Here is a 27,639-nt window from a genome sequence, read left to right as displayed (position 1 = left end):
CTCTTCCCTGGATATCTTTCAGTCAGCTCTGCCCCCCTGGCTGTTTGTTTCCTTTTGTCCCATTTTGTGCTGACCTGCTGATCGTGACCTGTCCATTTCCCTGAGGTGTTTCCATAGTCCAACTCCCCAAGCAGCACAGAAATGACCGAGCAGTGATGGTGAATCTCGGTCATGCCGTGGCGGGGCAGGGTGAGGCTCGAGAAAACCCTAAGGGAAATCCTCAGTGCTGCAAATCCTTGTTTGCAAGCACATTCTACCCTGCAGCCTTCCTGCTACAGTCTGGGTAAAACTATCCAGTGTGCCTAAGACCTTGGCTACTCATCCGAGTTGTCCCACTTTGACTGCACCGGTGTAAGCCCCTGGTGTGGACACAGTTACACAGGTTTTAGTGTGCCTTGTCCCCAGAGAGCTGGGCAGGGCCTGAGATTCGGGACACTTCCCAGCTCTGCTAGTCTCTGCTTCCGCTTTGGCTGTAGAGCAGTGTTTGGAGGTCAGACTGGGTGATCACAATATCCTGCCTGGCCCAAATCTGCACCCTGGTGGCTGTTGTCACTGTGGCCGGCCACTGGAGGGCGACATGATCACACGTGTTTAGCTAGGGTGGTGCTCTACGTTTCGCAAAACCTAAACTTTCAGCCCAGAATTCCCGGTGCGTCTCCCTTTGGCAAAAATAACTGTGAACAGAAGAGTTTGGGCCATGGTGGAAGCTGCTGCACCCTGGATTTCGCAGCTCCCACTGCCTGAGTCTGCTTGGCAGAGAGCTGCAGCGTGAATTAGTGCAGAGCTGAGCCTGGAGCGGAGCGGAGGGAAATGTAGCATGTTCACCAGGAGCCGCATGTCCTCTTGCTTTGCAGGAGAAGGGCTACCCCAGTGGTAGTGTGTGTGGCCAAGGGGTAAATCCTCTGCCAAGCCCTGGGCAGATGGGCGCAAGGAAGGAATCCTGCTCCATCCCCAATCCCTCCTGTCATGGGGTTGGCCTCCCAGTGGCTCCCCCATGAGGGCAGGGATGGGAAGACCTACCCAGGGCAGTGTCTCCCAGCCCCTTGCCTTTCCCACCCATGCCTGTGCCCTGAGGGGTGTGCTCTCACACAGCCCCTGCCCACGTAGCAGAGCTGCACCCTGGCTTTAGCTGACGAGGCCTCCGCCACTGCAGAGGCGGGGACAGTGGCCAAGCCAGTGGGCTGGTGGTACGGCATGTGGCGTGCTCAGGGAGGACTCGGCTCCCTGGGGGGAAGGGTGTCCTGCTGTGCAGTGAAAACCTTCATCTTTGTTTTTCTAGGCAAAAACAAAGTTCAGAAATTTTGAAATCCCTGGAGAATGAGAGGTAAGTGCCTTGCCTAGGCTAGGCTCCTCCACAGGAGGGCGAGCGGCTGGGACAAGGGATGGACTCTTTCCCCTCTAGGCCATCTGCATCTGAATCCAGCTGAAAGTTGTTGGCATCTGGCAGCCATTGGGTGGCCTGTGTGCAATGAGTGTGCTGGGTCTCAGCCTGGTTCCTGGTGGAACAGGAGTCCACACCACAAGAACCAGCTCCCCAGTTGGCGATAATGGGCCCCAGTGCTGGCAGGCTCAGCTGAGAGTTCAGGGTCTAACTGGGCCACGAACGTTGCTGTGGGTAACCAGAACACCCATGGTTGTTGCAGCTAACAGCCTGGGAAGGGAGAAGAAACAGTGTCTTGCTATTCAGGATCAGGATGAGACCTAATGTGGGGGCAAATTATCCCCCCTTTGCCTGCTGCAAGATTTCTTGTACCTCCCTCTGAAGCGTGGTTTGGGTGCTGTCAGAGACCTGGTACTGAGCTGGATGTCCCCGGTCCGATCCGGTCTGTAATTCCAATGTGAAAGCTGACCTCTCTTCTCCTTCAAAAAAAGGTGGTCCCTGTAATTTCCTGAAGCCCTAAAGTGTGGGTCGGGGCGTCTCCCTTCATAGGACCCAGAAACATGCTGGCAGTTGTAGGGGAGAGGTTTCCAGGAAGGGGACCTGCTGCTGGAATGAGCGCTTTGGTGCCATCGATCACCACCATACTTGTTTATGCAGCATCCTCGATGTGCATAGACAGGCAGAAATACAGACAGTCCTTGGCAACCTAAGGGCTGGGGGGCTGTCTATATGGGGGGACCAAAGAGAATAGGAAGTGAAAGGAAGGGCTCGCTATTGTGGGGTAGCAATATAAGTTTCACAGAAGTTACTTTTTCACTTATTTCTTACTCCCTTGGGTTTTTCCCGACCCCTCGCCAATGGACAGTCAGCATCCTGTGGCTGGAGATCCCTGAGCCTCTGCAGGCCTCCTTGTCGCATCTTTGGATGGGTGACCCACTGAAATCCCGCAGCCATTCAAGCGTGGGATCCAGCTTTGAGGAGGGTGGAGAGGGCAGGGAGGGCTGGTAAGGGGAAAATGTGACTCTGGTGGAAGTAGTGGCTGAATGCACCCTCTTCTTTCCTAGAATACGGATGGAGCAGCTGATGGCAATAACGCAGGAGGAGACGGAGCAGCTACGCAGAAGGGAAGTGGCCTGTAAGTCCAAGGGAAGGGGTCTGTGGTGGTCATGCTGGGGGCTGAGAGGGCCATATCTTCTGGGTATGGGGGGGGGGGGGCCCCATGTCTTCCTGGGAGTGGCTCCTGGCTACACATGGACTGTAGCTTGCCTGAAATAGTGGTGTGAGCAGCTGTGTAGCTAGCACTGGGTTCCTGAATGGTAGTTGATCCGTTACCCCTTCTGCACTGCACCATCCGCCTCGAGGGTGACCCATCCTTCAGGCCATTGCCATGGCTGGAACAGTGAGAGATCTGACAAGGGGTCAGTAAAAGGCTGAACGAATAATCCCTGTCCCCAGGACACACACAGCGCTTCGTACATTCAAAACAGCCTGCAAATGGAAATCAACCAGGTGAATGAGGCAGACTCAGGCCAGCTTAAATGTTGCCCCAGTAAATACTGTACCTCTGGGCGTGCGGTTCAGAGGTGCTGCCTGGCCCCAGCTGAGCCAGCTCAGCTCTAGAGAAGGGGGCTAATAAACTGATTTTGAGGTGTGGAAAGCAGTCCAGCCATGTGCGCTTGTCCCACAGAGACGCGTATCTCGCCTGCGCTTCTGACATTAAAATGGGATTAAAATTTGCTCAGAAGCAAGCACATGCCCCACTGCGACAGGCATCCGGGAACTGTGCTGAAGCTGTCTCAGAGCCAGTCTCCTGCCTCAGCCCCTATAAGTGGGTATTTCATCTCCCCAAAGTAGTGACTGAGGATGTTAAACCTGCCTTCGTGGGGTGGCGAAGCTTTCGTCCCTCTCTCTCCTTCCCTCTCCTTCAGCAGCTGGGTGGAGGCCCAGGCTGCTGTGGGGAGATCAGACCTACAGCCTTTCTGAGACCCCTAGTTAGTGACTCTGCTCCTCCAGGCAGCCACAGGGGGGACTGGAATTAGGGTGGTGCCCTGCAGATGCTGAGTGTCTGTCCAGAACAGACTCTGCAGGTCGCTCTCCTGGCCAGCCTCTCATCTAGCCCTGATTTGTGATTGCTCGTCGAGAGGGTGCAGTTGGCTGACTTTCCTTTCTGAAAGGCTTAACATGGAAACCGGAATGGAATGGAAATTGGAGGAGGGACCCCAATATTAGCAAATGCTGGTAGCTGCAGTAGGGGAGCAGGGACAATGCTGGATACTGAGCGTTAACCTGCTTCTAGCACTAACAGGTCCTCTTTGTGTCTCCCAGCTGCCATGCAACAAATGTTGGCTGAGAGCTACAAGAACAAGCTCATCCACATGACCTATGAATCTCGCCGGCAAGACCTTGTCAACCAGGCCTGCTCCAGGTACCTTGAGAGAGCAATGTGACTGGTAACACTTGTTTTATAACCCCCGTCATTCCAAGGGGCCCCAGCACAATTCTTACACATACACACAGGGATCTCTGCAGCCACTTCTGGAGTGGAGCATGACAGCTATTTAACAGCACACAGCAGCACTAACGATTGAAGAACAAACGTCCAGTATAATTAAAGGAGCGCCGAGATAGATCTCTTATGGTTAAACATGAGTAATACATACGTTACTAATGCTCTGGATTACGAAGAACTGAAAGAATGGTATAAACCTAGTTTATTCTTCACCATTTATGTGATTTTATTTTGTTTTATTTTACTTACATTTCACTCGGTTTGGAGAATGAAATTAAGCCAGTCATTTCATTTTTGGTTAGCCACTTTCACTGCCAGCAATCGCACAGTGCTGCTCCTTGGGTCCTCCACACTACATGGCATCCATGGGAGTGCTTTGTGGAGAGGAAGAGAATCAGGATTTTGGTTCTTGCCCTTTGGAAGCAGACAAATCTCGTGATCTTCAATCAATTGCACTTTCACTGCCAGGAAAGTGACAGTGCAAATGGCAAACTAGAGTGTCTTTTTACTTGAGAACTGAGACCGTTTCCTCTGCAGTCACTGAGGCAATACATGTGGACTTCATGGGACTATTTATATAAAGTCCCCGCTTGGAGGAGAGCCAAGCTTTACATCTGGGGAATATGATCACCGTGCTTTGATATTTTATGAGCTAGTGGGGTTGGACACTGAGTCTAGGGTGACCAGATAGCAAGTGTGAAAAATTGGGCCAAAAATCTGGCTGGGAGGGTTGCGGGGGTAATAGACATCTCTATAAGATAAAGCCCTAAATATTGGGACTGTCCCTATAAAATCGGGACATCTGGTCACCCTGATTGAGTCACTCATAGCAGGTGCACCAGGAAGTTGTGCATCTGCTTTTGTTTCATTTGTCAACCATGGTTGGTTGGTCAGAAGGATTTACACACCTGCCATCTGCAGGGTAATGTCACAGCATGAGAGCTCTGACTCTCCAGTCATGCTCAGTAATAACCTCTCCTGTTTTAGGAAGTCCCCATTCTTGGATTCTCTCTGGCTTCCTTTCCATGGCCAGCTTGTCCTCTTATTTGCATTGCCGTCCGAGACCCTGTAGTAATTCCCTGGCAATGTGTCTCTTGCAGCCTAGCAGAGATGGATCAGAAATTCCAACAAATCCTGGCTTGGCAACAGCTGGATCAGAGCAAGGCCACGAGTCAGATCCTGCAGGAGGTAGGCTTGTGATCAGAGAAGTTAAATGCATGTTGTGATGGGGGGTGGGGAACAGCTGGCCTGATAAGCACATTGGCTGCTCGAAAGCCGTGTTAAAACTATTCAGTTGGGTGCAGAAATCTCTGGCGATCTGGATAGTTGGCTGCAGTGGCTAAGGGGAAGCTATGTAATGATTCGTTTGTTACCTGGAGAGCCAGCAGGAAGCTGCGGGGCGTCCGTGAGAAGAGGGCAGGCGCTGGAGCTCATGGGGAGCAAAGAGGATCAGGTGACTAAGGCAGAGGATTGTGAGGCAGGAGACCTGGCTTTGGCCTGGGTGACTGAGGGCAAGTCACTCGTAGGCCAGTGTTTTCAAGGTGCCCCCCACTAAGTCTGGGTGCCCAGTGGAGATGCTGTGGGCCTGGCTTTCAGGGGCTGAGCACCCGCAGCTCTCGTGGGTTTCAGATTGAAAAGCCATGCTCAGCATTCCTGAAAATCAGACCCGGCTTTGAAAATGTTTGGTCTTAACGTCTCTGTGCCTCAGTTTGCCAGCTGTAAAATGGGGGCAAATGTGATTTACCTCTTAGGATTGTGAGGAGTACTTCTTATGATAAGGAGGCATCCAGGTGCGAGGGAAGTGTTTGTAAATAAAATCATTTCAGTGTCGTGAGGGTTGTTGGTGCGTTTGCATCCCCATGACTGGGCTTCGTTCCTGGGCTAAGCAGAATGTAATCTGTTTCTTAGAGTGAAATGCAGAAAGCTGCCTTTGAAGCCCTTCAGGTGAAGAAGGATCTCTTGCACAGGCAGATCAGGAACCAGGTGAGTTGATGCTGGCAGAGCAGAAACAACCAAAGATTCAGCTCGTTCATCTGAGTGGTGAGACCACTTCAAGGAGAGTTGCGGTGCTGCTTCTGCAGAGCAGGGCCACGGGAAAACAAAGCCCCCTTCAGTTTCTGTAGGGCTGTGTAACACCGTGTCAGGCAGCACTGGTTTAATTTAACAGCAGCTCTCTCTGCCATGGAGGATGGAGTGACGGTGAGGTCTCATAGGACCAAGGGAAACGGTGGAATCCCCGTTACAGTCTACTAAAACTAGACTGGACAAAGCACGTCCAAATGGATTATAGAGGGCAATCCTGCACTGGCTTCTAGGGATGAGCCCGATGGGAGACGACAGGCCTCTTCCATTCGACTGGTTGCATATTGAGCCGGGGCTGCTGTCTCCATCAGCATCCATTGCATCTCCATCCAGACCATTAGAATTGCGCATGGAAGCATGAGCTTGTTATTATTTTTTTCTGTTGCCAGCTTGCTGTTTGATCTCCATTTTGTTGGCGCATGTTGGTAAGGGGTGAGTGGCTGAGACGCAGTTCTGGGTAGGACGGAGCTGGGATGCCCCTCTGGTTAAATTACAGAGAGTTGGCCAGTTTGTCAGTGGAGTGCTCCAGGCTTTCCCCCTAGGAAAGGAGCTCAGTGTAGGAGATGGGGAAGAGAAGCTGAATGGCTTTATGTTGTTATAATGAGCTAAATGGGGCCAACATTTACAAGTTGTGGGAAGGCCACATGCGGCACCTAATTTGCACACGTCTCTGGAACTCCTCAGTGAGGAATTCACGTGGTTGTGCTTTTTGCTTGAACTTGTACCCTCCTTGCAAGGTGTCCGTCCCTGGAGTTCACCAGCAGTAAGAACCTGTCGTTTGCTTATCCTTGCTCTACATGCCTAGGGAGACTTTGGGACATGTTTGGCCCTCAGGCCTTACTGCTGGGCAGCTCTCTATTCAACTCTCTGCTGCTGGGCCTCCACTTCCCCTGCATTCCATTGGCATGTCGTGCACCTAATGGAATATTACGATGCTTCTGGGTCAGTCAGCTGCATGCCGAGAGTGTTCTTCCTGGATGGTTGTGGGCCGTAGGGCAGCAGATAAAGTAATAGGTAGAGTATAAGCCTGGGCGACAGGCGATGTGGGCTCTGTTCTTAGCTTTGCCACTGATTTGCTGTGGGATTTTGGACAAGTCACTTCATCTCTCTGTGCCTCAGTTTCCCCTTCTAGAATAGCACCTCTTATTTGTATTGCAGTAGCATGTAGAGGCCAAGACCCAATTGTGTGATGCTCTGTATAAACACATAACAAGAGCTGGTCCCTGCCCCAAGGAGCTTACAGTCTAAGTATCTGTGAACACACAGCTGTTGATCTGTCCCTACTTTTCAGGTGTCTGAGAGGCTTGAATGACTGCAAAGCTGTTGGACAGAAGGTGCTTAGAGACAGGCACATGCAGCACCTTCTGTTTGGGGGGAGAGGAACCACAGCTACTTAGCGTCAGGCAAGAGACTAAGCATGAGCAGCTGGCAGTGCAGTGATGCAGGCAGGGCAAGGCAGCTTGTGGGTTGTTTACTTGGCCCTGGAGAATTGACAGAATGAAGGGAGAGAAGAGGCTTCCCAAAGCGCAGTTCCAGCCCGGTCTCCCCAAGGACAGCTGTGCAGTTAGGGCTGGCGCTAAAGCAGCTAAATAAAAGTTATTTCAAATGTAAGTAAAAACCTGTTTCATCTTCTGTTTAGATTAAGTTAATAGAAACAGAGTTATTGCAGCTGACACAGCTGGAGTTAAAGAGGCAAGAACTGGACACAGAGACACTGCAGGTATGTAGGGCTCCGGGGCTGCCTCCCCTTCTACCCTATACCTTTGCTCTGGGGTCTCGGAGGCTCTGCTTACTTCCTGTGCTCTTTGCAGTTTTGAGGCAGTTTCATGCTTAGTCAGAAGGGGACGTTCCCCAAATTCACCCTGTCCTGGTGCTTCCTGCAATCACTGCTGCTGCTCGTGAAGATCTTGAGTCATTTTCAGTTTGAAACCTTGGCAGAAGCAGGCGGGTCCTGGCTCATTGGGGGCGGGGCAGGAGCAGCGTGCTGGGGCTGGGGCTGGGGGGTGCTCTGGAAGCACACATCTGCCAAGCATCTCATGTTTTCTTACATTGTTTTGTTTTAATTTTAATTTGTTTAAATATCTGCCGAAGATGACCCACACCGCTCTCGTCCTCCTTTCTAAGCCATGTCTCCAAGGCCATGACAGCATCCCCTCTGCCCAGCAGCCTCCCATCCCACAGGCAGCTTCATCCAGCTGTGATCACATGTACAGGGAGCTCAAGTTGGGTAGAAGCAGCTTAGCTTTAGTTTTCTTCCACGTGCCTTTGCAGGAATTGTCTTCCCATGTGCATTACCCCTTAGGGTTTGCCAGTTCAGTACGTCTGGTATCTATAGCCAGTACCTGATGCGTCAGAGGAATGTCATTTGCTTAGTACACCCAGCAGACCATGTCATACTGTAACGAGTGGGGTGGGACGTTCCTTCCTGGCCCTGCACTAATCAGTTGACACCCTGAAGGATAAGATTCGATTGCCACGAGCTCAGCATGTGTGACTGTAAATGCGAGTAGTCATAAAACACCCCAGTAACTGACCTCTGGTGCCAGGGAACCTCCATGCTCATTATACCTGGGGGAAGCCAGCCAGTCGCACTTCCTGTCTTCAGGTAGGCTGCCAAGTAGTTCAGAGTAGATTGTTAAGAGCTGGGCACGTCCCCACACACCCTGATACCTGGCCCAAGGATCGTAGGTTGGCTAGCTACAAAGCAGCTGCTACACGAGGAAAGAGTGCGAGGTCCTGTGCTCAAGCAAATGAGATGGGGCTGAGATGTAGGCATCTGTGCAGTGCCAAGGATGGCGGTAAAGTGTCAGGGACGGTGTCTTGGCCATAGTCTGTCAGCAACTCTCAGCACCGACCGCTTAGAAACTGGAACCGAGTGAGACGCATTCCCCGGGTGTAACCCGTCAGCCCGGGGTGTTTATAATCAGCTGCTCAGAAGCTTTATGCATTGTCTTGAATCCTTATTGCAGGATCAGTGCCCAAAATAGGGTGCAGCGGGAACTCACCTGATGCCCTAGCCTTGCACCCGACGTGCGTGACGTGGAGCAGACTGCAGCTCCCGCGCTCTTTGGTAGCAAAGTGCTGCCTGCAGAGACGCCAGTTCCCAGCGTACAGTGCCTGGCCTGAACATACGTCCATGTAGTTCAAGATGCAGCACTGCATGCTGGGAGCTGCAGTCTGCAGGCCCAGCCAGCGAAGGTAGCTGGAGAGCGGCACTGGAGAGCTCTGCGGCTGCGCTCCGGTCACACAAGCTCTAGGGGCTGCCCCCTGAATCAGTACCGTGTGTGAATGTTAACGGGCGGGCTGAATAACTGGCCAAGGAGAGCTGGCATGGGGGAGGGGAGCATCAGCCTGGATTGGCTATGTGAGAGCTAAGCTGCTGCTTCTGAGCTGGGCGTCAGTGGTGAAAGCCTCCAGAGCTATTGCTTACCCTGTCAAGTGAGAGAGCCAAGCGGCTTGGTGTGGGACAGCCTGGAGGGATGGGAGCTGAGCTGCTCCCAGAGGTGTTTCCAGCAGAGCTTTCCAGGTGGCTTTGTCCAAGGGAGCTGTCTTCTTACCTTCAGGGAAGCTGATCAGTTTTGTGCTCCAAACCAGTCCATTTTCGCTCACAGAATCAGTGTGCCTGGATCTGTCTCTGTGGAAATGAAAGAAATCCACAATTACCTACAAACGTGAACAGGACAGTTCTGTGTCGACAGAAGTGTCTTCTCCTAATGAGATCATCACAAGAAAGAGGGGGTGTGTGGCTGGTGTCCCAGGGCCTGGTACCCTCCCTTTGGGACAGAGAGTTAGTCAGGGGGTATTTCACAGACTTCAGACACCCACCATGTTAATGGAAGCTGCCCAGATTTTATCTGCAGTCTTCTGCTGCCCCGCCCACAGTTAGGAGGCATCTGTCATTAAAACCTCTGCTGAGATACAGCCCCCGAAGGGTTACACAAAAGCAGTGATCAGAACTTGCCCATCTTCTTGTCAGAGGAAATTCCAGCCAGGCAATGCTGTCTGAGCCCTGTACAGGCCATGGTCGATGAGAGCTTCTCTGCTCCCAGGGCTTCTTCTGGAGTGTTGGCCCCAAATAACATCACTGGCACCTTGGTTCCAGCCGTGGGATCCAGTGATCTGTTGGGTTCATCATATTCTATGATCCTCCAAACTGATGCGGAGCTGAGTGGGACAAACCTCTGCAGCTGCACCCTGGGGTGACCAGTGAGAGCGCTGGAATGTCCAAGGGGTATACCAGCTGTTCTGCTGTCTTCTCTGTCCTCGAAGACAGCGGTTTCCAGTGATGACTGCACTGCTACAGCGTCCTCCCCCCACCCCCACAGCCACAAGCTCAGGGCATCATGTAACTGAATGAGGATAAAATCCCAGCCCGTGACATACAGCTCCATCAAACCAAAACAAGCCCCCGACCATGGTGCCCGATTCTATCTGCTAAGTGTGAGACCTCGAGGAGTCTAACCATCTCCAAGGCAACAGAGATGCTGTCACCTAGGTACCCACAGGCTTGCAGAGCTCAGCATCTGTGGCCCTTGTTGCAGATAAGGAAGGGGAATACGAATGTTCCTGTGGCTGGAGGTCGAGGCAGAGCCTCCAGCTGGAGTATGCACCTGGGTTATGGGGGGAGGGTTGCCTCAGGTGAGCCTGGTGGCTCCGCACCGCATGTGGCGGGACTGGGGGTAATGGACAAGTGCAGGGCGTTACACAGAGAACGGGGGAACTACCATTACTGGGTCTAATGGGCATGTCAACAACCCCTGGCCTCCAGCAGAGCTCTTCCTGAGAGCAGGACTGGATCGTCTGCTCAGCTTTGCTGAGCTTCAGTTGGACACAAGGCTCAAAAACTTGGGTTGAGTATTTGGGCAAAATAAACGCTGCGCCCACTGGAGGTTGTGTGGGGTGTGGTGGGCAGAGAAACCTCTGCAGCCGCGCCCCTGCCATAGCATCCGTGCGGTCTGGAGACAGGGCTGCCTCTGCTTCTGTTGCAGGAGGTGATTGCAGAGCAGCGCCGAGCCCTGAGCTACATGCTGCAGCAGCTGCTCAAGGAGAAGAAGCAAAGGGAAGAGGAACTGCAACAAATCCTGGTTTGTGGTGGGACTGGCTAATGACTCTAGAGGAGCAGCAGCAGGCAGTGCTGGGCAGGGGGGACGGTGGCACGCTTGGCCATGGAGGAAGAGGGGACCAAGATGAGAGGCGTGATGTCCTGCGCTCATAGGGCCCATTGGTGTCAACGGGAGCCTTTCCGAAGGGTCAGGTTCTCAGTGCCCCTCCTCCTGCCAGTCCCTGGAACCGCGTGGGCACCCTGTTCGGCAGAGGTCGGCATGCATCCTCCCTCCCTGCCAGAGAATGGTGCCTGCCGCAGGGGTTATTGCAAAGGGGTATCCATGGCCTGCCACTGGCAGCCCCGTGAGACAGGTCAGTCTCAGCGCATGGGGCCAAGGTGCCTGGGGGATGGGAGGGAGGGAGATGCAGACTCCTGGGCGTGAGCCAGAGGACGGATGTTGGGGTCGAAGCGGGGCCAGCCCCAAAGGCCATGAAGTCTGACTGTGCCCAGCCCTGGCAATGTGAGCTACCTTCCGTGGCGCTGAGCTTGCACCGCGCTGATGGTGCTGTTGGCTTCTCCTGTGGCTCTAATTCAAACTCCCCGAGGCGGGTTTCTCATTCACTTTGTTTTTCTTGCAGCTGGAGATGGAGGCGAAAAGTGAAACAAAGCAGGAGAACTACTGGCTGATCCAGTATCAGCGCCTGCTGAACCAGAAACCCCTCTCGCTGAAACTGCAGGTCATTGCTGCTTACTCCTGGGATTGCGGTAGTGCTGGGGGCCCGTGGTGCTAGGCACTGGACGTGTAATAAAACAGGCCAGCCCCAAATCAAAGCAGGCAACAAGCCTTTTCCATTGCCCTGCCCACTAGTTCAGCTGGAGCTAGGGTTGGTGAGCAGATCCCATTAGCAGGACCACCACAAAGGCTGAAACGTTGCAGGGGTGGGGTTGGTCCCTGGAGTGAGGGGCCAAGGCAGGGGCAGTTGGGGCAGACAGCTGGCTTGGGAGCAGTGCCTGCTCCTCTTACATGCGCTTGGAATAGGGTCTCACCCCGGCTGGGGGCTGACGTCGCGCATTTCCTGGCTGGGAGACGGCTGGGGTTTGCCTTGTGTTTTCCAGGAGGAGGGCTTGGAGCGGCAGCTGGTAAACCTGCTAATCGAGCTGTCGGCTGAACAGTACGTGCCAATCTTTGCCCACCATCGGCTGTCGCTGGAAATGCTCAGCACCATGACCCTCAGCGACCTGGAAAAGGTATGATGGCAAACACCCCTGCGGTGCCACTCCCTGCCTCGGCCCTGCACTCCAGGGGCTGATTCTGCCCTTGCCCTGGGCCGCCTGGTGAAGCCCCGTTGGGTTTTGTGCATAATGCTGTGCATGTAGGGCTGGGCAGAGGGCCCCATGCTGCCCCATGCACCTGCTCCTGTGGGTACTCTTCCAAGGGTCTGTGTCCCGCCACGTAGGAAGCCTTACCACCCCCCACAGTGTCTCCCAGGAGGGCATCTGTGCAGCTGGCATGTGACCTTCGTCCTCCCTTGAGTGCTCTGCATTGCTGTTGCTGGCCCGTGTAGAGAAACACTGTGGTCCTGGCTCCAGGGCATAGTGGAAACGCAGGAAGGGCAGCATGAAGCCGGCGACCCTTGCCCAGGCAGTGTGGCCAGGCTGTCGTCTGTCTTCTGCTTGGGGAAACACGGCACCGCCATTTGCTCTGCCTCCCCACCGGCGCTGCTCTCAGCCCTGGTCTTGGAGAACTAACTGACCTCTCCTTGTGCCGCAGATCGGAATCGCCGAAACTGGTCTGCAGCACGCCATCCTCAGGCGAGCGCAGGAGATCCTGGCTGTGGCTAAAACAATCCCAGGTACCACCAGCTTATTCCTCTGCCTGATTGTTGGATGTTGGTGCTCTTTAAGAATCCTGTTTCCCTTCAGCCCAGAGCAGCCTCCTAGCCCTCTGGGCTGGAAATCTGTGGCTCTGTGCAGGCGCTGGACAGCCCAGGCGGGGAAGGAGAGATGTGCAGGGCTGAGGTGGGAGCCAGGGAAGAGGCAGGCCTGGGAGGAGTTTCAGAGCTGGTTGTTTAGAGCCGGGGAATGCTCCCCATGCCCAGGGCCCCATCGGATGGCAGAGCTCGGCGCTGTACTGCTGGCCGGGCGCTTGGACTAACGTTTTCTCCTGCTGACTGCAGAGCTGCTGAAGAGCACTGAGACCAAGGTCCCTGTCCCAGAGCCTAGCACCCCTCCTGAGGAAACCCTCCCTGCCGAGGTCCCTTCTGCTCCCCAGCTGGAGCTGGATGAGAGGAAGTCTGAATGCGTTGTCTGCATGGAGCGGGAGGTGAGATCCTGGAGTGGTCCAAGGGGGCTGTTGGTGTGCTATGCTGCAGCTGTGCAGCGGTGTAGGAGGCTGTCCTGCTGGGTGGGATCCAGCATCTAGCCTGGGGCAGGACCCCCTCGTCTTTCCCTTTGTGGAGGCTGCCAGGCACGTGTGACACCCATCAGCTGGCTGCTGCAGGAGCCCAGAGCATCCTCTTCACGTCTGTGAGCCCAGCCCTGGGCTGCTGAGCCAACTGGCAGAGAAGAGCAGCGAGTGGAGATGCTGACTCTGCTCCCTTGGCACCAGGCATCCTCCAAGGGGTGTTCACAAGCAGGGGAGGTGGGGGCAGGATCAGTAGCCTTAGGGGCGGAGGAGAGATTTGCGATGGGGCATGGCAAGATAAAGGCTCCAGCGGGGGTTCCCGACTCAGCCCTGATCCCCGCAGACTGGCTGTGTCCAAACCCCGGCTCTCCAGAGCAGCAGTGCACGAGCTCTCTCCATGCTCAGGGTATGGAGGGACACATGAGAGTGAGAGCTGGGCCCGGCACCGGTTCTGTGTGTGATGCTTAGAGTGAGCGACGCCTGGATTCTAGTCCCAGCTCTGCCATGGACTCACTGGGTGACTGTGGGCAATTCACAGCCCCGCTCTGTGCCTCAGTTTCCCCTCTGTAAAAGAGGAGTGACACTGCTCTTCTGCCTGGCCCAGAGGGTGACCGTGTGCGCCAGGCTTTGTGCTGTGTGGGTGGATGCAGCAGGAGCGTCCTGACCTCATCTCCGCTCTGCCTCCTTCCTGCAGGCCCAGATGATCTTCCTGAACTGTGGCCACGTCTGCTGCTGCCAGACCTGCTGCGAAGCCCTGCACATCTGCCCCCTCTGCCGCAAAGACATTGTACAGCGCGTCCGCATCTTCCACAGCAGTTAGCCGAGGAGGAGCTGCTGCTCTCTCAGGGCTCCAGGTGCCATCAGCTGGGCGGGCCGGCTGCCCGAGGCTCCTGGGGGACCAGGGTGGCTGTCAGCCCCCTGGTCTGCTCATCCCCATATCATAGTGTATCAACTGCCCCCTCCCAATGTGACGTGTCCACTTCGCACTGGCTTGGAGTCCTTGACCGCGAGGCTGCTTTGGGGAGGACTGGAACATGCACTGTCCCCTCCCGTCCTGGGGTTGAATGTTCTCGTACGCTCCCTGTAGGCATGTCTAGCAATGACCCACTTCTCCCCCTGCAGTCACCCCCTGTGCGACGCTGATGGAAGCGGGCTTTGCTGACGGACTCATGGGCGTAGAACATCTCAGGCCCCCCTGAGTGTCGGTGGATTTCTACCTCCCTTGCCTTTGTGTGGCCCTCTCTGTGTCCGTGTGCTCCCAAGACACCTAGGGGGCTGCATGCAGGGGGCCGAGCAAGCCCGTCCCTCTCCCCTCACCTTCCCCCCCCGTCTAATGTATTTATTTACCGCCATCAACGTGATCTCACAGCACCATTTCCTGGAAGATGGAGGAGACTGGTTCAGTCAGTAGCTTCCCTTTGTGCATTGCCGGGAGCCCTTGGGAGAATAGAGCTGCGCTGCGGGGTGCTGTTGCTGGGAAGGACGCTGAACTCGGGATGAGCGCGTGGCAGCAAGCAGGTGATTCTCTGGGAACCCAGCCAGCCTCTCACACCAGCCTGCTCCAAAGCCTTCCACCCCTCACGCTCCTGCACCATGCCCCTAGCAGCTGACCATGCTATGAGGACCCTGCCCTGCTTTAACTGCTCCCGCTCCCACTGAAGGGGAGGCCTGTGGGTCTGCCAGCCAAGAGCTATCTGGGAGGTTGGATCTGCTATCTAGACTGGGGGGGCCTGTTCTGGATGTAGACAGCTACTCCAGTCTTGCATCTCAGACTGCAGGCCAGTAGTATAGCAGGTCAGGAATGGACTGGCAGGGCCCACCCCTCTCCCTGGGTTTAGGGAGAGACAAACCATGTAATATCCGTCCGTGAGGTGGCCCTGCAGCATGGGGCCAAAGCTGCTCTGCACAGGTGGTCATCGCTGGAATTGTGGGCTCATTTACCAGCCCTACCCAGGGTCCCGACTGAAAATAAATGTGCATCTCTGAGCCCGGGCTCTGATTCCATCAAGGGCACTGCGCCCGCAAAGCCCGTGGTGCTGGGGAGAGCATTGCACTCTTCCCAAAGCTACGGCTGGAGCGAGCTGGGCGGGTGGGAGGTGGGTGGCGTTGATGGAGCTCTTGGCAGCAGTAGCCTGGCATTTGATGAGTTGCGGCTCCATTTTAATTAATAAGTAACGATTTCAGTAAGTCCCTGCTCTTGAAGTACAAGCTAACCCCACCAGTCTAGGCCCTCTGGGACACATCCCCCAGGAGCAGCTGGTTTCTGTGAGGCGTTTACCCAGGTTTCTTTCTAGAAATGTGAGGGCAGTTGAAGGGGGGGTGACAACGTAGTGCGCTGGCCTTTTCCCTCCTCTGGCCGAGGTTCCCAGCCTGCCCTGGGTCCTGCATAACACCGGCACTGCTGGGATCTCGCTCTTATCCCCATCTCTTCGCATCAGCCAGCCCAGCCCCTCAGAACTGGTGGTGTCGGCTCAAGACCAGCCGGGGGTGCTGCCAGGGCAGCGGCAGAGCTGGGCCGGGGGGAAGGCGTAGGAAGTATGACGGTGCGTTGGTGGTGCTAGAGTGGCTCAGGCCGTGTCTGCTCTCCGGAGGAGCACACGGCAGTTTCTCCCCACCCCGCTTTCATCAGTGGTCTGAGCTCAGAGGAAGGCTCCAGAACGTGGGTGGCTTTGGAGCAGGCTCCGGCCCAGCCCAGCCCCATCACTAGTGATGGCAAAACCATGGAAGGCTGCTGGGCCTGGCACTGCAAGCTGTCCCTTGGGGGTGGCGTGGTCTCTGGGCTGTGCTCCGGTGCCGTTACATATCCCTGGTGGGGGAGGGAGGTGTGTGTGATGGGGGTGGGGTCATTCCCAGCATTGGGGCCCAGGAGGGCTGGAAGAAGGGCCATGTCTGTGGGATCCTAGGGGCTGGTCCTCAGCACAGCCAGGGGCACTATCAGCCAGTGAAATGGAGGAGCTGCCTAAATGGACTCAGACTGAAATGGGGTGGAGGCCCCGCAGGGGGGCCTCGCCCACCACTCGCCCCACCCCCAGGGCCTTTTATTGCTGCCTGTTTGTCTCTGGGTCGTGATTGTTTGGGGGGTGAGCCCCCTTGACTCCCATGGCCTCCAGAAGGGGTGCAGGATTGGGCCCTTCCTCCCTGCGGCGGACTCAGCGCGGGAGCGGCAGGTTCGTGCTGGTGTTTCCTTTGGCGTCGTCCCCGGCTGTCCCGCTCTCCCTAGCTCCCGGGCCCTGCGTGGGGCGGTTCCGGGCTGGGCTCTGAGAAGGTGCGTCGTGGACATCCCTGATGGGTGTCCGAAGGCAGCTCTGGGTCCAGGCAATAAAACGCTGCCTTTGTCTCAAGGAGCAGGGTGGCCCCGGCCTCTCTCCAGGAAAGGGGCTTTGACCGATCTCCTCCAGGGCCCCTCTCCCAGAACAGGCTTTGTGCCCCCCAAGCAGGTGGCAGAGGGTCAGAGGGGGGCACAGGCAGGATCCACAGCACCTTCTGCCTGCGTCTCACCCAGCCCCGCTTGGCTCTGACCCTGTTCAGTGAGTCCCTGTGAGCTGGAGGCTGCGTCCCACGACTCCCCTCGGTGGCAGTCTGCCTGGAGCCCTGGGGGCCGAGGATCTGTCGGTGGGAGGGAGGCATGCCAGCCAGCTGTGGGGCCTTGTACGTTTCAGTCCCCAGCCTGCACCTGTTAACTGGCGCTGAACTCTGGGTGGGTCAAAGGATGGGCCCTGCCCACTGAATGTCCTGCCCTGGGCTCCCGTACCCCGGAGCTGTGAGTGCCCCAGAGGGGAAGGGGGAGGAGAGCTCCCCACGGCTCTGGTGGTGGTGGGTTCTGGGCTCAGGCAGGTTGTGAGCTGTGCTGTGTTGTGGGTCAGAGGGAGGGAGGTCTCCAGCAAAGACCAGACTCTAGCCCTGATGTGCAGCTGTTTGCTGGCGCTGTGACGGTGTTGGCAGGCGCCTCTCGATGCTGTTGGCAAAGGCTCGTGTCCCCTCATTGTGTCTGCCCGGGGAGGGATCCCCTGGCTGCTAACTCCACAGCCTGAGCTGCTGCTCCAGGGGCAACGCCCTGGCGTGTGTTTCTGTCACCCTGCCCCTCCCGCTGTGTCCAAGGCAGAGATAATGAATGACCAAGCCAAGAAGCAAGGTCCACACCCTGCCCGTAAACAAGCCCCAGCCAAAGGTCCTTGGAAAATGCAGAGCCAGGAGAAGGCGTTTCCGGGCCCCCCAGGTGGGAGCTGGGACTGGGCTGTGGGAACGCGTCTCCACAGCTGCTGTTTGTTCAGATCTATGTAGCCCCTATGTCTGGCTCGTGCCTGGAAAAGAAGGAAGAGCCGGGTCTGAACCGGAACAATAACAGCCAGGCAGGCGCCCGCTCGCGCTCCCCCTGCAGCCCGTGGAGGAAGGCTCCACATCTCGGACTGAGTCCCCGGCCATTGCCCAGGGGGTAGCATCAGCCTATGGCAAGGGGGCAGGGCAAGCCCCACGTCCCCCTCCTAAGGCCTCCTTTGCACCCCGGGCGTGCAGGTCAAGCCTTGTGAGCTAGAGAGGAAAGTGGGTCCTGCAGACCCTGGACAGATCTTCACTCTCAGCAGCCTCCCTCCTAGCCACCAGGCCTTGCCTCCCCACGAGCCGGCCACCCACGTCCTTGCCACATTCCCTCCCGTCCTGGGTGATTCACTGGTGCCCTGCTGTCCCCAGCCCTCGGGCTAACCTCCTGCTGCCAGCCCGGGAAAGACACTAGAGAGAATTTCCCAGAAGATCCTCTCCAAGTGCAGCTCCATCGGCAGAGCTGATGTAACAATGGTGCCGTTTCACTCCCGTCTGTCCCTGCTCTCGCACACAAAGCCATGGCTGGGAAGGCCAGCAGGGCCGTGCTGATCATTTAGTGGGGCCACCTGCAAAATGCAGGCCCAAGAATCTAACCCTGAGTGCAGCTTTTAGAAAGACATCCAGCCAGTCCCCATGTGTAGACACCACGTGCCAGAGAAGGAGCCTGGGACTCATGACGCTTCCTTTACATTTGTATCGTTTGAGCTTTGCTGACTTCAAGGTCCGGCCATTGCAGCTTAGCTTGCTTTTGTCAGTCTAGTGTCGGAGATCTCTGCGTAGGTGCTTCCAGACCTTGATGACCTTACCTCTTCCCCTTCTGTTGACTAAATGAAATAGACTGAGCTCCTTCAATCTCTCACAGAACAACAGGTTTCCAGACCCCAGCCATTTCTTGTAGCTCTTTTGTTATACTTATAAAAGAAGCAGCAGGATCTTATTTAGGGGATAAGGCAATATGCCGCGTTTATTATGAATACAGAAAAGAGAAACATTTTTAAAAAGCAAACAAACACCTAAAACACTTCTTTATTCTCTCTCTCTCATACACACACAACGTTTTACAGGCGAGAGATAGTTACCAGTCCCTTGTTGCTCGTACTGAATTACTGGCCAGGTAATTCAGGCACGAGATTGGAGCCAGGCTCTCTCGGGCTCGACACGATACCCCTGGGGAATGCAGAACGAGCCCAAAGTCCAGGTTTTTTCTTTTTCACTTTTATACTTTATTCATCCCCCTTCGGGTCTATGGATTTGTTATGTCAGATGGTCTTTTTGTTTGTTGTAATCATTAATTACGTTTGATGCTGCAGGGGCGATAACGTGTTCATTATTTTTACATTCCTGTTTTACACCTTATTCTGTTCCTGTTCTGGGGTTGTAAACTCCCCCCTGCTTTCCGGGGTTCCTTATCTCGATCTTCGGCCATGTGGGTCATAAAGGTTTTTAAAACAAAGACTTTTTTTCCTTCTGCCTTTGAGGTTGAAAATATTGCCTTAGTAGTTACTTCCTTGTCATCTTATTTTAACATTTAAACCACAGTCATTTCTTATTTATACTTGCTAAAAAGTATTACATTTTTATTTTATTTTATTAAAACCATTCTTGTTTTTACTTTATTCACTAACTTAACAAAAATATTTATACCTACACCAATTTTACAAGACAGAAACTACATATGTAGAAATCTTAAATCTTATTTGTCCCCTGATTGAGACATTAACCACATTCCTGATACGCAGTGGGCATTTGTCACTGCACTGGTACATTACTACACTCAGATTTCGGGAAGTTTCCGAACACTCACTGAGAGTAACAAAGAGCAGGGTTCTACTATGTCATGAATGTTAAATCACAGCCTGTGTAGGCAGGATGTCCTTCCTTCAGTTCATTGTCATCGTGGAGCCTGTGGTGGCATGAACAAACAATCAATATGTCCGCAATTCCCTTAGCCATATTGCCTAGTTTTGTCCTTTTTCTTAGTGTAAAAATTAACCCTTAAGCGTCATGTTGTGGTGTCCATGGTTTAGGCCTGCTTCGGTTCAGACCTATATTATGTTATCACAGTGCAGGGGCCTGCTGGGGCCTACACTTTACTGAACCATTTCCAAATTTTAAGCCTCCTTCTTCAAAGTGCGGACACCAGAACTGGGTGCAGGGTCCAGTGAGGGGCTCACTAATGCCATAGCCAGAGGAAATACTTCCTCAGTGTTCCCTCTTATATACACCCACGTAGTGTGCTAGCTAACAGCATCGCACTGGGCGCTCATGCTCTGTTGGTTATCTGCCATGGCCTTACGTCCTTCCCAGCTGTACAGATGTGACTGGCTACGCTGCTTTTCTCTCCTGTTAGCCACACAGCGCTGACTCTGCTATGGCAATGCGGAGGTGTCATTGCCCGACGTGTGGATGTAGCTGTATTAATATGGATCCTGACTTGGCTGTGCTTCGTGCCTGAGCTGATGGTGCCTAGCTCAGGTCCTGGATCCCAGGGGAATATTCAGGGCTGAGGGCTAGGAAAGCGGCTTTACTTTCAAATGATGCAGATTAACTCTGGAGTCAGCCAATACCCACCCTGCGCCACACAACCCTCGGCTGCACAAAGCCGGCAGTGGCCAAGTAGTAAGGTTGTGACGCTTCCCTTTATAAGACCCTCGTTTCAGGGTAGCCAAGCCAAACGTTCTGCATTGGGGCCGATGTTTCCCAGGCCGAGTGTCTGCCTCAGGCTGGATTGTTTTGGGGCGTTTCAGCCAAAACTGGACAGTCGCTTTTCAGCATGAGATTAGGTAAAATATGTCCTTTTGTCCATGTTAAACAAAAAGACGTACAACCGTTCCTCTTTGGAGCAGGGCCTTGAAATGCGGGCGGTGGGGGGGCTTGGTGTCCGAGATGGGCCTTCTGCCATCCCCATGAAAATTCACCCAAATGTGGCCATACTGGGCACATGCAACCTCCACAGAACAACTGAGTCCAGGACTACAGGGGCTGAGTGGGACTTTTCCTGCCATTGCTGCACCCGGCTGCTTTGGGGCCTGGCCCCAGAACTGAATGCAAGGAGCGTGTCCTGTCTCTCCTGTGCTCCTACTGCCCCCCCCCCCCCCCCCCAGCTGGGTCTAGGCAATGTGGAGGGGGAGGAGGAAGCCGCCTGATTGAAATGCAGCGCGCAGGTTGGGCGGGGAATGACACAGAGCATGGGGAGCGGGTACGCGTAGGCCGTGCTCACATTGGGCGCAGAAGTTGGCCGTGTGCAAGGAAGCAGGCAGGGAGCTGTGGGAAGCGAGAGGCTGAATGCTGCCCTGAAGGACTCAATGCCATCCCTGCCTCTGCCACAGCGTTCCCATGTGGCAATGGGCATGTCACTTAGGCCAGCCTTTCACAGGTGGTCACCAATCGTGAGTTCCTCATTTCCTGGGTGCCCAGCGTGAGACCCTGAGACCCAGGCAGAGGGGACAATGCTGTACCAGGGAGGGGGCAAGGGGGCTGGAAAGCAGGCTCACCCAGCCCTGCCCCCACCCATGGGGTGTTGGCGAGGGCCCAGCTTGGACTCACCAGGGCAGTGATGGCTCCCGTCCCGCGGCCGCAGGGGAGATGCAGAGCGAGGCCAACCAGCTCTGTCCTGGCCCACGGGAGGGGCTGGCCTGGGTCCAGCGCCCCACCCCCAGCCTCTTGGCTTTCTCACCACAGGGCTTGCATGTGGCATGCATGTGGGGGGGGCAGTTGGTGAGCTGGACTGATGGATTTGGGGGGAACTGAGCCCCCTCTAGCCCCCAGCACCTGCCACCTGTATCCTGGGCCAGCTTTGCTGAAGGTGCTAGGCGCTGGCTGTGTCCAGCACCTGCCACATGGGCTGGAAAAGCAGGATCTGGGTGTCTTAAGCTGGGCGCCCAAAACGCGTGGCCACTCTTGATGGTTTTGGCCTTAACTGCTCTGTCCTCTGTTCACCCAGTCAGCCGGACGACTGCCGTGCAGGGGGTGGCGTGGTGATCAGTTCACTCATAGCCATACCTGACACACGCAGGCGCTGTGGGGCGAGCAGCAGAGCAAAGCGCCCGAGGGGACGAACTCCTGTATTCAGTGCAGGGGGCGGTAAATATGCATTGGGGGGGGCCAGCCCCTGAGCAAACCGGGTACAAAGCAATATGGCGGGTCCCGTGGAGAAAGCAGCCCGTCCCGTCCTTGCCGCAGACACACCAGGGGCCAGGTAAAGGTAGCCCAGGCACCGTTATTTGGGCAGTTCCTGATTTCTGACCCTTGATTGTGCATCTTGGGACTGTTCTTTTGACGCGGTGCTTTGATGGACAGCGTCCCCTGGGAGTGCAGCCAACCCCGCACCGCTGGGCGCTCGGGTGCAATGACCCAGAGGGGAACGATGCAGAGCAGCCAGTAAACACTGGGGCCTGGTCACCCAGCCTGCGCCCGGCTGTGCAGCACGGAGCGGGTCAGTGTTGACAGGCCTCGTCCTGCAACGCCAGGATCCCTGGGAGGAGACGTCAGATTTCAACAGCCGTATGGCATAGCTGCCGGGGGTAAATCGTGGGGCTCAGCTAGGTCGGTATTTGCTGTCTGCAGGTAACCAGCCAGGCACTGGGAGGGTGCCCGGGGGGGGGGGGGGGGTGTTTGGCGGCAGTGACAGAAAGGGCGGCGGGTTCCCCTCCGAGCCTGGTCATAGCGCGGGCAAAGCAAAGGCTGGGAGCAGAGCTGGGGTTAGCGTCTCCAGCCACGCTGCCCGTCCTGAGCCAGGCGCTCGTGTGAGCGGCTCCGCCTAATGCAACGCTGCGGCTCTGCCCTTCGCACAGGGGTGGCGTGGCGGGGGCGGGGGGCACGGCCTGTGGTGCAGCTTCCTCAGCATCTCCTGCTGCTGCTGGCTCGACTCCGGTCAGCCGCTGAGCTGAGCTGGGGGGCTGGAGGAGGGGGGCAGACGCACGGCCCTGGTGGCTGCTCACGGCCTGGTGGCTGCTGGGTTATTGAGGGAGCCGTCGGCTTTGCTGCCAGTCACCCCCGCTCTCAGCTCTGCTCCGACTGTCCTTCAGTCCTCTGGGGGGGTCCGTCTGTCCAGACAGGGCTTGCCACGGTCAGGCTGAGCCTGGGGGAGCATAAAGGACAGCGAGGGGAAGGGAACGTGCTGCTTGTTGGTTTTTACCCACTCAGCTGTGGTGAGCCCCAGAGTGCACCAAACATCCCTGCAAACAGCCGAGGGAGGGGGCGAGGCGGCAAACAGTGGGCAGTGTGGCAGGGCATCCACACAGCGCCCCCCAGCCCAGCCAGGCAGCTCCTGGGCAAAGGGGGCTGGGCCTCCCCTCGCCCCGGCCAGGCAGCTCCCTGTGCGGACTTTCTCTGCCCTGCCTTGCGTGACTGGCTGTTTGCGCCCACGCTCGCCGGCCCGCACAGTCTCTTCACCTCAGCATCCCGCCTCACGCGGTTCTGCCCTGCCCTGCCCTGCCCCCCTCACCCCTTTCCCCGCAAGGCCCCCCCCCGTCGGTTATTCCCTCCTCACCTCACACACACGCGCAATCATGGCAGGGCCACGTGGGCGCTATGGTGATACCACCAGCCAGGCAATGCCAAGAGGGAGCAGGGCTGTGGGAACAACCCCTGCCCAGCCCATCCCGCAATGGGACGTACCCCCTCCCGCGCGGCCTCCCCGCCCTCCTCTGCTGGTGCCGTTTGTTTGGCCTCGACGTTCCTCTTCAGCTCTGCTGGGCCGCAGGCTGCGCCCGTCCCCGGGTGGGATGGCTGTGAGCGTGCTCTGCCCGCTGGCGGGGAGACCAACCCACCCATGCCAGCGCCCGCTCGTGACAGAGCGTGACTGCAGTTCGCCCAGTGCCCGGCCCAGCCGTTCGCTCCATGCAGCGAGCGAGGCCCCAGCCCCAGCGCCGGCCTGGGCTGCACGGACCACGAGCTCGCCCTGCAGCAGGTAACCTCCCGCCGGGCAGCGCGAACGCCTCCACCCCGAGGCTGGGCTGACCTCGGCCGGCCGGGCTAGGCGCAGCGAGGGCCCCGAAAGAATTCGTCTGCCCGCTCGGCTACCGCCCAGGGAGGCCAGGAACTGAGGGGGCCATGGGTGCTGGAACTGGGGGTCAGGGGGACTGTGCCCCCCCCACTTTTCAATACGGGTGTAGTAGCCTGCGGCGGGCACGGGGCAGCAGTGGCAGGGGCTGGCGGGGCGCTGATGATGTGATCAGCTTCCCCACCGACGCGCACAGCCCCTGCTAGCGGCACCGTCCTCCTCCCGGTGGGGGGCTGCGGTGGGCCTTAGCCATCCCTCACTGGAGCCCCGCCTTTGCTCCGCCTTGCACCCCTGAGGCCCCGCCCCCTGCCCAGGACGGAAATCGGAGTCAGGCCATTGTGGGGGCCCTGGACCCTCCGCCTGCTGCCATTTGCCACCTTCCCGTCTCAGTGGCTACTGAAGGGGGGATGGGGAGGAAGCCCAGCTGGTGCTTGGCCGAGTTCCCAGCCAGGGAGGGGAGCGCTGGGGTAAACAGGATAGTGGAGGGAGTTTAGGGAGCCCCTTGAAAGGGAGCAGGACTCTGGGAAGACTGAGGCTCCTGTTTGGTGGGATGGGAACAGGCCGTGGGAGGAGGGGGGGCAGAGCAGCTATTCTGCTGCACCTTAAGGGTCTATCCCCACTGCAGGATTCAGCTGGTGTTAAAAGAGGGGCTGTAACTTCAGCTGATGAGCCTGTTTGTAAAGGCTGACTTGGGCTCTCTCTGTCCGGGGCACAGAGTCCATCCGAACCTCACACATGCTAATTACCTCAGTTAATGGGCAATCGATTAACTCCAGGGAGCAGATCTCAGGGAGATAATAACTAAGCCCTTAATGGCCAATCGTCCAAGATCCCCCCAGGTGACTCCGGCCGGATTGTTACATGTATTTAGGCCCCTAAAGGTTCCTAGAGCCCAAGGCCAGAAGAAACCATTGTGATGGTCTAGCCGGACCCTTGGCCTGCGGCAGGCCAAGGAGCTGCCCCGACATTAAACCTCAAGCAGAGCTTTTAGAAACCCCCCCCAGGCTTGATCTAAAAATTGTCCAGGCCCGAGACTCCACCACAACGCTTGGTCAATTGTTCTAACGATTCGTTACCTCACTGCCCTGATCCGCAGCCTGAATGTGACTAGCTTCAACTGCCAGCCCTCGGGTTGTGTGATAAATTGTTCAGCTAGACTCACAAGCTGATTATCCGATATTTGTTCCCATGTAGATACTTACAGACTGGGATCAATTCACCGCGTCACCTTGTCTTCCTTCAGCTACACAGATTGCTGTGCGAGCCGGCCACTGTCAGGCAGGTTTTCTAAGCCTTCAATCGTCCTCGAGGCTCTTTTCTGAACCCACTGCACTTTATCAACATCCTTTTAGAATTGTGGGAACCAGACGTGAACACAGTATGTCAGCAGTGGCCTCACCAGTGCCAAATACAGAAGTAAAATAACCTCTCTGCTCCCGCTCAAGAACCCCTGGTTATGCATCACAATAGCTCTTTTGGTCACAGCATCACACAGGGAGTTCATGTTCAGCTGATTCCAAAATCCTTTTCGAGTCACTGCTTCCCATGACAGAGGCCCCCATCCTGTCTATGGCCCACATTTGTTCCTAGCTGTTTAAATGGAGCCATATTAAGCATATTTGCTTATGCCCAGGTTACCCCACAATCCAGCTCCTGTGCCAGTGATCTGTCCTTTTTAATATTTACCACTCCCCCAGTTTGTGTGTTGTCTGCGAACGTTATCAGGGATGATTTTATGTTGTGTTCCAGCCCACTGATAAAAAATGTTAAATGGGTAGGGCCAAGAACGATTTCTGGAGGGACCCCACTAGAAACACGCCTGCTTGACAACAGCTCCCCATTTTGAGACCTAGCACTTCGACGGTTTTTAATCCCTGTACCAGTGCCATGTTGATTTTTGTATCCTTCTAGTTTTTCATTCAAACTGTTGTGCAATTTGCACCACCAAGTCACACCCCTCACCGCAGGGGAAGTATAGTACGTCAGCACTGCTACTGGGACCAGCCCGCTGCAGGCCCAGCTCCACACAGGTATTTAGGTTCCTCAGTCCCATTGAAATCAACTGACGCTCAGAGCCCAAAGACCTGTGTGCATCTGGGCCCGTTGTCTAGGTGTTTGGCTGCATCTTTCGGCACCTTTAATGTCTTGTGACAATCTGTCCCTCTGTGCCCGAATTGGGCTCTCAAGAAATTGGATCCATTTACTGGGACCTCAAGCCCCGGCTGCTCTGAAACATGTTAGTGAAAACCGCCCTGCTGGACGTCCCACGTTCGGTGGGATCTGATTGTGCAGAGGCAGCTCAGACAGAGAGCAGAGCGGAGGATAGCACCGCCAGCAGTAGCTGTGGGTTGTAAATGCCAGTTAAAAAACTGCTCCGGGACAGGGTGGCCGGGTGTCCTTATTGTCTGCACTCCACAGGGCAACAAGTTCTTTTTTTCTTTTCTTTTTACTTTGCTTAAATTCTGTTTGGTTTTCGGCATGCTAATCCCAGTGGGGCTAGCCTGAGCCAGTCTGCAGGGAGCTGGGCACAGGTGAAATGCCGTCACTAATCACTGGCGCTGTGTGTGAAAGCAGCTTTTAAACTCTTGAACTGGGTTCTTCTTCATGCCGTCGACTAATGTGCTTTGGGGATAAAGGAACCCTTCGGTAACGATTCAGCACCCTTGCCTCGGCAGACTGTGCTGGATCTCCCAGTAAACCCACCCGAGCCCACCCTGGGGTTCTCCAGCCAAAGCAGGCAGGATTCAACATGCTTACTTTTCTAAGGTGAAAAAGATGCAGTTAAAAACCAAACACACAAAAGAAACCCCCTTTCGGGCTCTCTTAACACGATAAAGCAGAAAAAAGGAAATGAGCTCAATTTAAAAAAATCCTCTGCACCAGCAGAGCACAAGTGGAGAGGGGCCTGGCCAAGCAGGGAAGGGCAGAAGGTGGAACAGCAGGAGATCATATGAGTAACTTCTTGCCAGCAGGGACAAAAATTAAAATATGTAAACACGTCCCTTGTGTCACTTTTCCATGCGTGGCTGCTCTGGGATTGCAAAAATGCAGAACATTCTCTCTGCCAAGGGGCAAGGAGAAGTTTGAGGTACCCACCCCTCATATCAGGTACGTTGCCTGTAACAGTGAGCTGGGGACCTCTCCCACCCTTAGAAACTGAAAACAGAGCCACAGAAAACGTACTGAGGAAAAGTCCACAAATTCAAGCAAGAGAGTGAGACCTCATCGTGCCCAGCAGGCAGCCAGCGGGCTGGAGGCAGGGAGGCTGCCATGCAGGGGGAGGTGAGGATTAGTTTAATTTTTAAACTTTGCGATCTGTTCAGGCATTTCCGAAGGCGAGCGCTGGGTCTGCTCAGCCGCAGCAAAGCTTTCGGCCACAGGACCATGATACCTGGCACTGGGAGTTTACCCATTCCTGACTCGCTCCCTGTATGGACACACTTATTGCAGCAGCACAGAGCCTCGGTTCTGTTCATCTTCACCCACACGGCCTCTGCTTCTGGAAGAAGTGGCCACACATTGAGCTATTGAGCCCCGAGTAGCTCCATGCGTAAACACGCCCTAGGTCTGCGGTGCTGAAAGATTTCTCAAAGGTGGGGCCGAGTAATTGTCCCCAGTTTACAGGCAGGTCAAGAGACTTGTATAGGACATGCGTCTCCAGATTCCCAGCCTACCGCCTAAGCCAGCTGCCGACTCCCTTCGGCTTTGTCTACACTAGAAAAATAAGTCGACCTAACATAGGTCGACTTACAGCCACCGCAGTAATTACGGCAGCTCCTTGGGTTGGTGGAGTGTGTCCTCCACAGGAGCACTTCCACTGACCTAAGAGGCAGCATGTGGACCTGAGAGCCCCACCTCTCAGCTCCCTTCTGGGAGCCCCCCAGATTCCCCCCACCCC

The 27,639-nt window shown here is 55.6% G+C and overlaps 1 protein-coding gene and 1 long non-coding RNA gene across 5 annotated transcripts in view; one reads left to right on the top strand and one right to left on the bottom strand.

Moving 5' to 3' along the window:
* LRSAM1 (leucine rich repeat and sterile alpha motif containing 1) overlaps positions 1 to 17,625 on the top strand; it is a 40,857-nt gene extending 23,232 nt beyond the window's left edge. For all 4 annotated transcript variants that reach the window (XM_067561554.1, XM_067561551.1, XM_067561553.1 and 1 more), the window contains 12 exons: positions 1,280 to 1,324; positions 2,446 to 2,516; positions 3,707 to 3,806; positions 4,991 to 5,078; positions 5,799 to 5,873; positions 7,612 to 7,692; positions 10,961 to 11,056; positions 11,655 to 11,753; positions 12,133 to 12,264; positions 12,788 to 12,869; positions 13,194 to 13,339; positions 14,115 to 17,625. In XM_067561554.1, coding sequence (XP_067417655.1) covers positions 1,280 to 1,324; positions 2,446 to 2,516; positions 3,707 to 3,806; positions 4,991 to 5,078; positions 5,799 to 5,873; positions 7,612 to 7,692; positions 10,961 to 11,056; positions 11,655 to 11,753; positions 12,133 to 12,264; positions 12,788 to 12,869; positions 13,194 to 13,339; positions 14,115 to 14,240 — 1,141 coding nt within the window. In that variant the 3' untranslated portion in view covers positions 14,241 to 17,625. The remainder of the gene's footprint in view (positions 1 to 1,279; positions 1,325 to 2,445; positions 2,517 to 3,706; positions 3,807 to 4,990; positions 5,079 to 5,798; positions 5,874 to 7,611; positions 7,693 to 10,960; positions 11,057 to 11,654; positions 11,754 to 12,132; positions 12,265 to 12,787; positions 12,870 to 13,193; positions 13,340 to 14,114) is intronic.
* LOC137162008 (uncharacterized) lies at positions 3,833 to 14,889 on the bottom strand. Its single transcript, XR_010922241.1, has 3 exons — positions 14,768 to 14,889; positions 9,530 to 9,606; positions 3,833 to 4,264 (listed from the first exon to the last, which is right to left on the bottom strand). It is a non-coding gene; the product is annotated as an uncharacterized lncRNA (long non-coding RNA).
* Positions 17,626 to 27,639: the final 10,014 nt, after the last annotated feature.

The sequence above is a fragment of the Emydura macquarii genome, unplaced genomic scaffold, assembly GCF_026122565.2.
Source record: "Emydura macquarii macquarii isolate MOO-44397 ecotype Brisbane River unplaced genomic scaffold, CSIRO-AGI_Emac_v2 contig_2417, whole genome shotgun sequence".
Classification (NCBI taxonomy): domain Eukaryota; kingdom Metazoa; phylum Chordata; order Testudines; family Chelidae; genus Emydura; species Emydura macquarii.
This window is presented reverse-complemented; position numbering and strand designations above follow the sequence as displayed.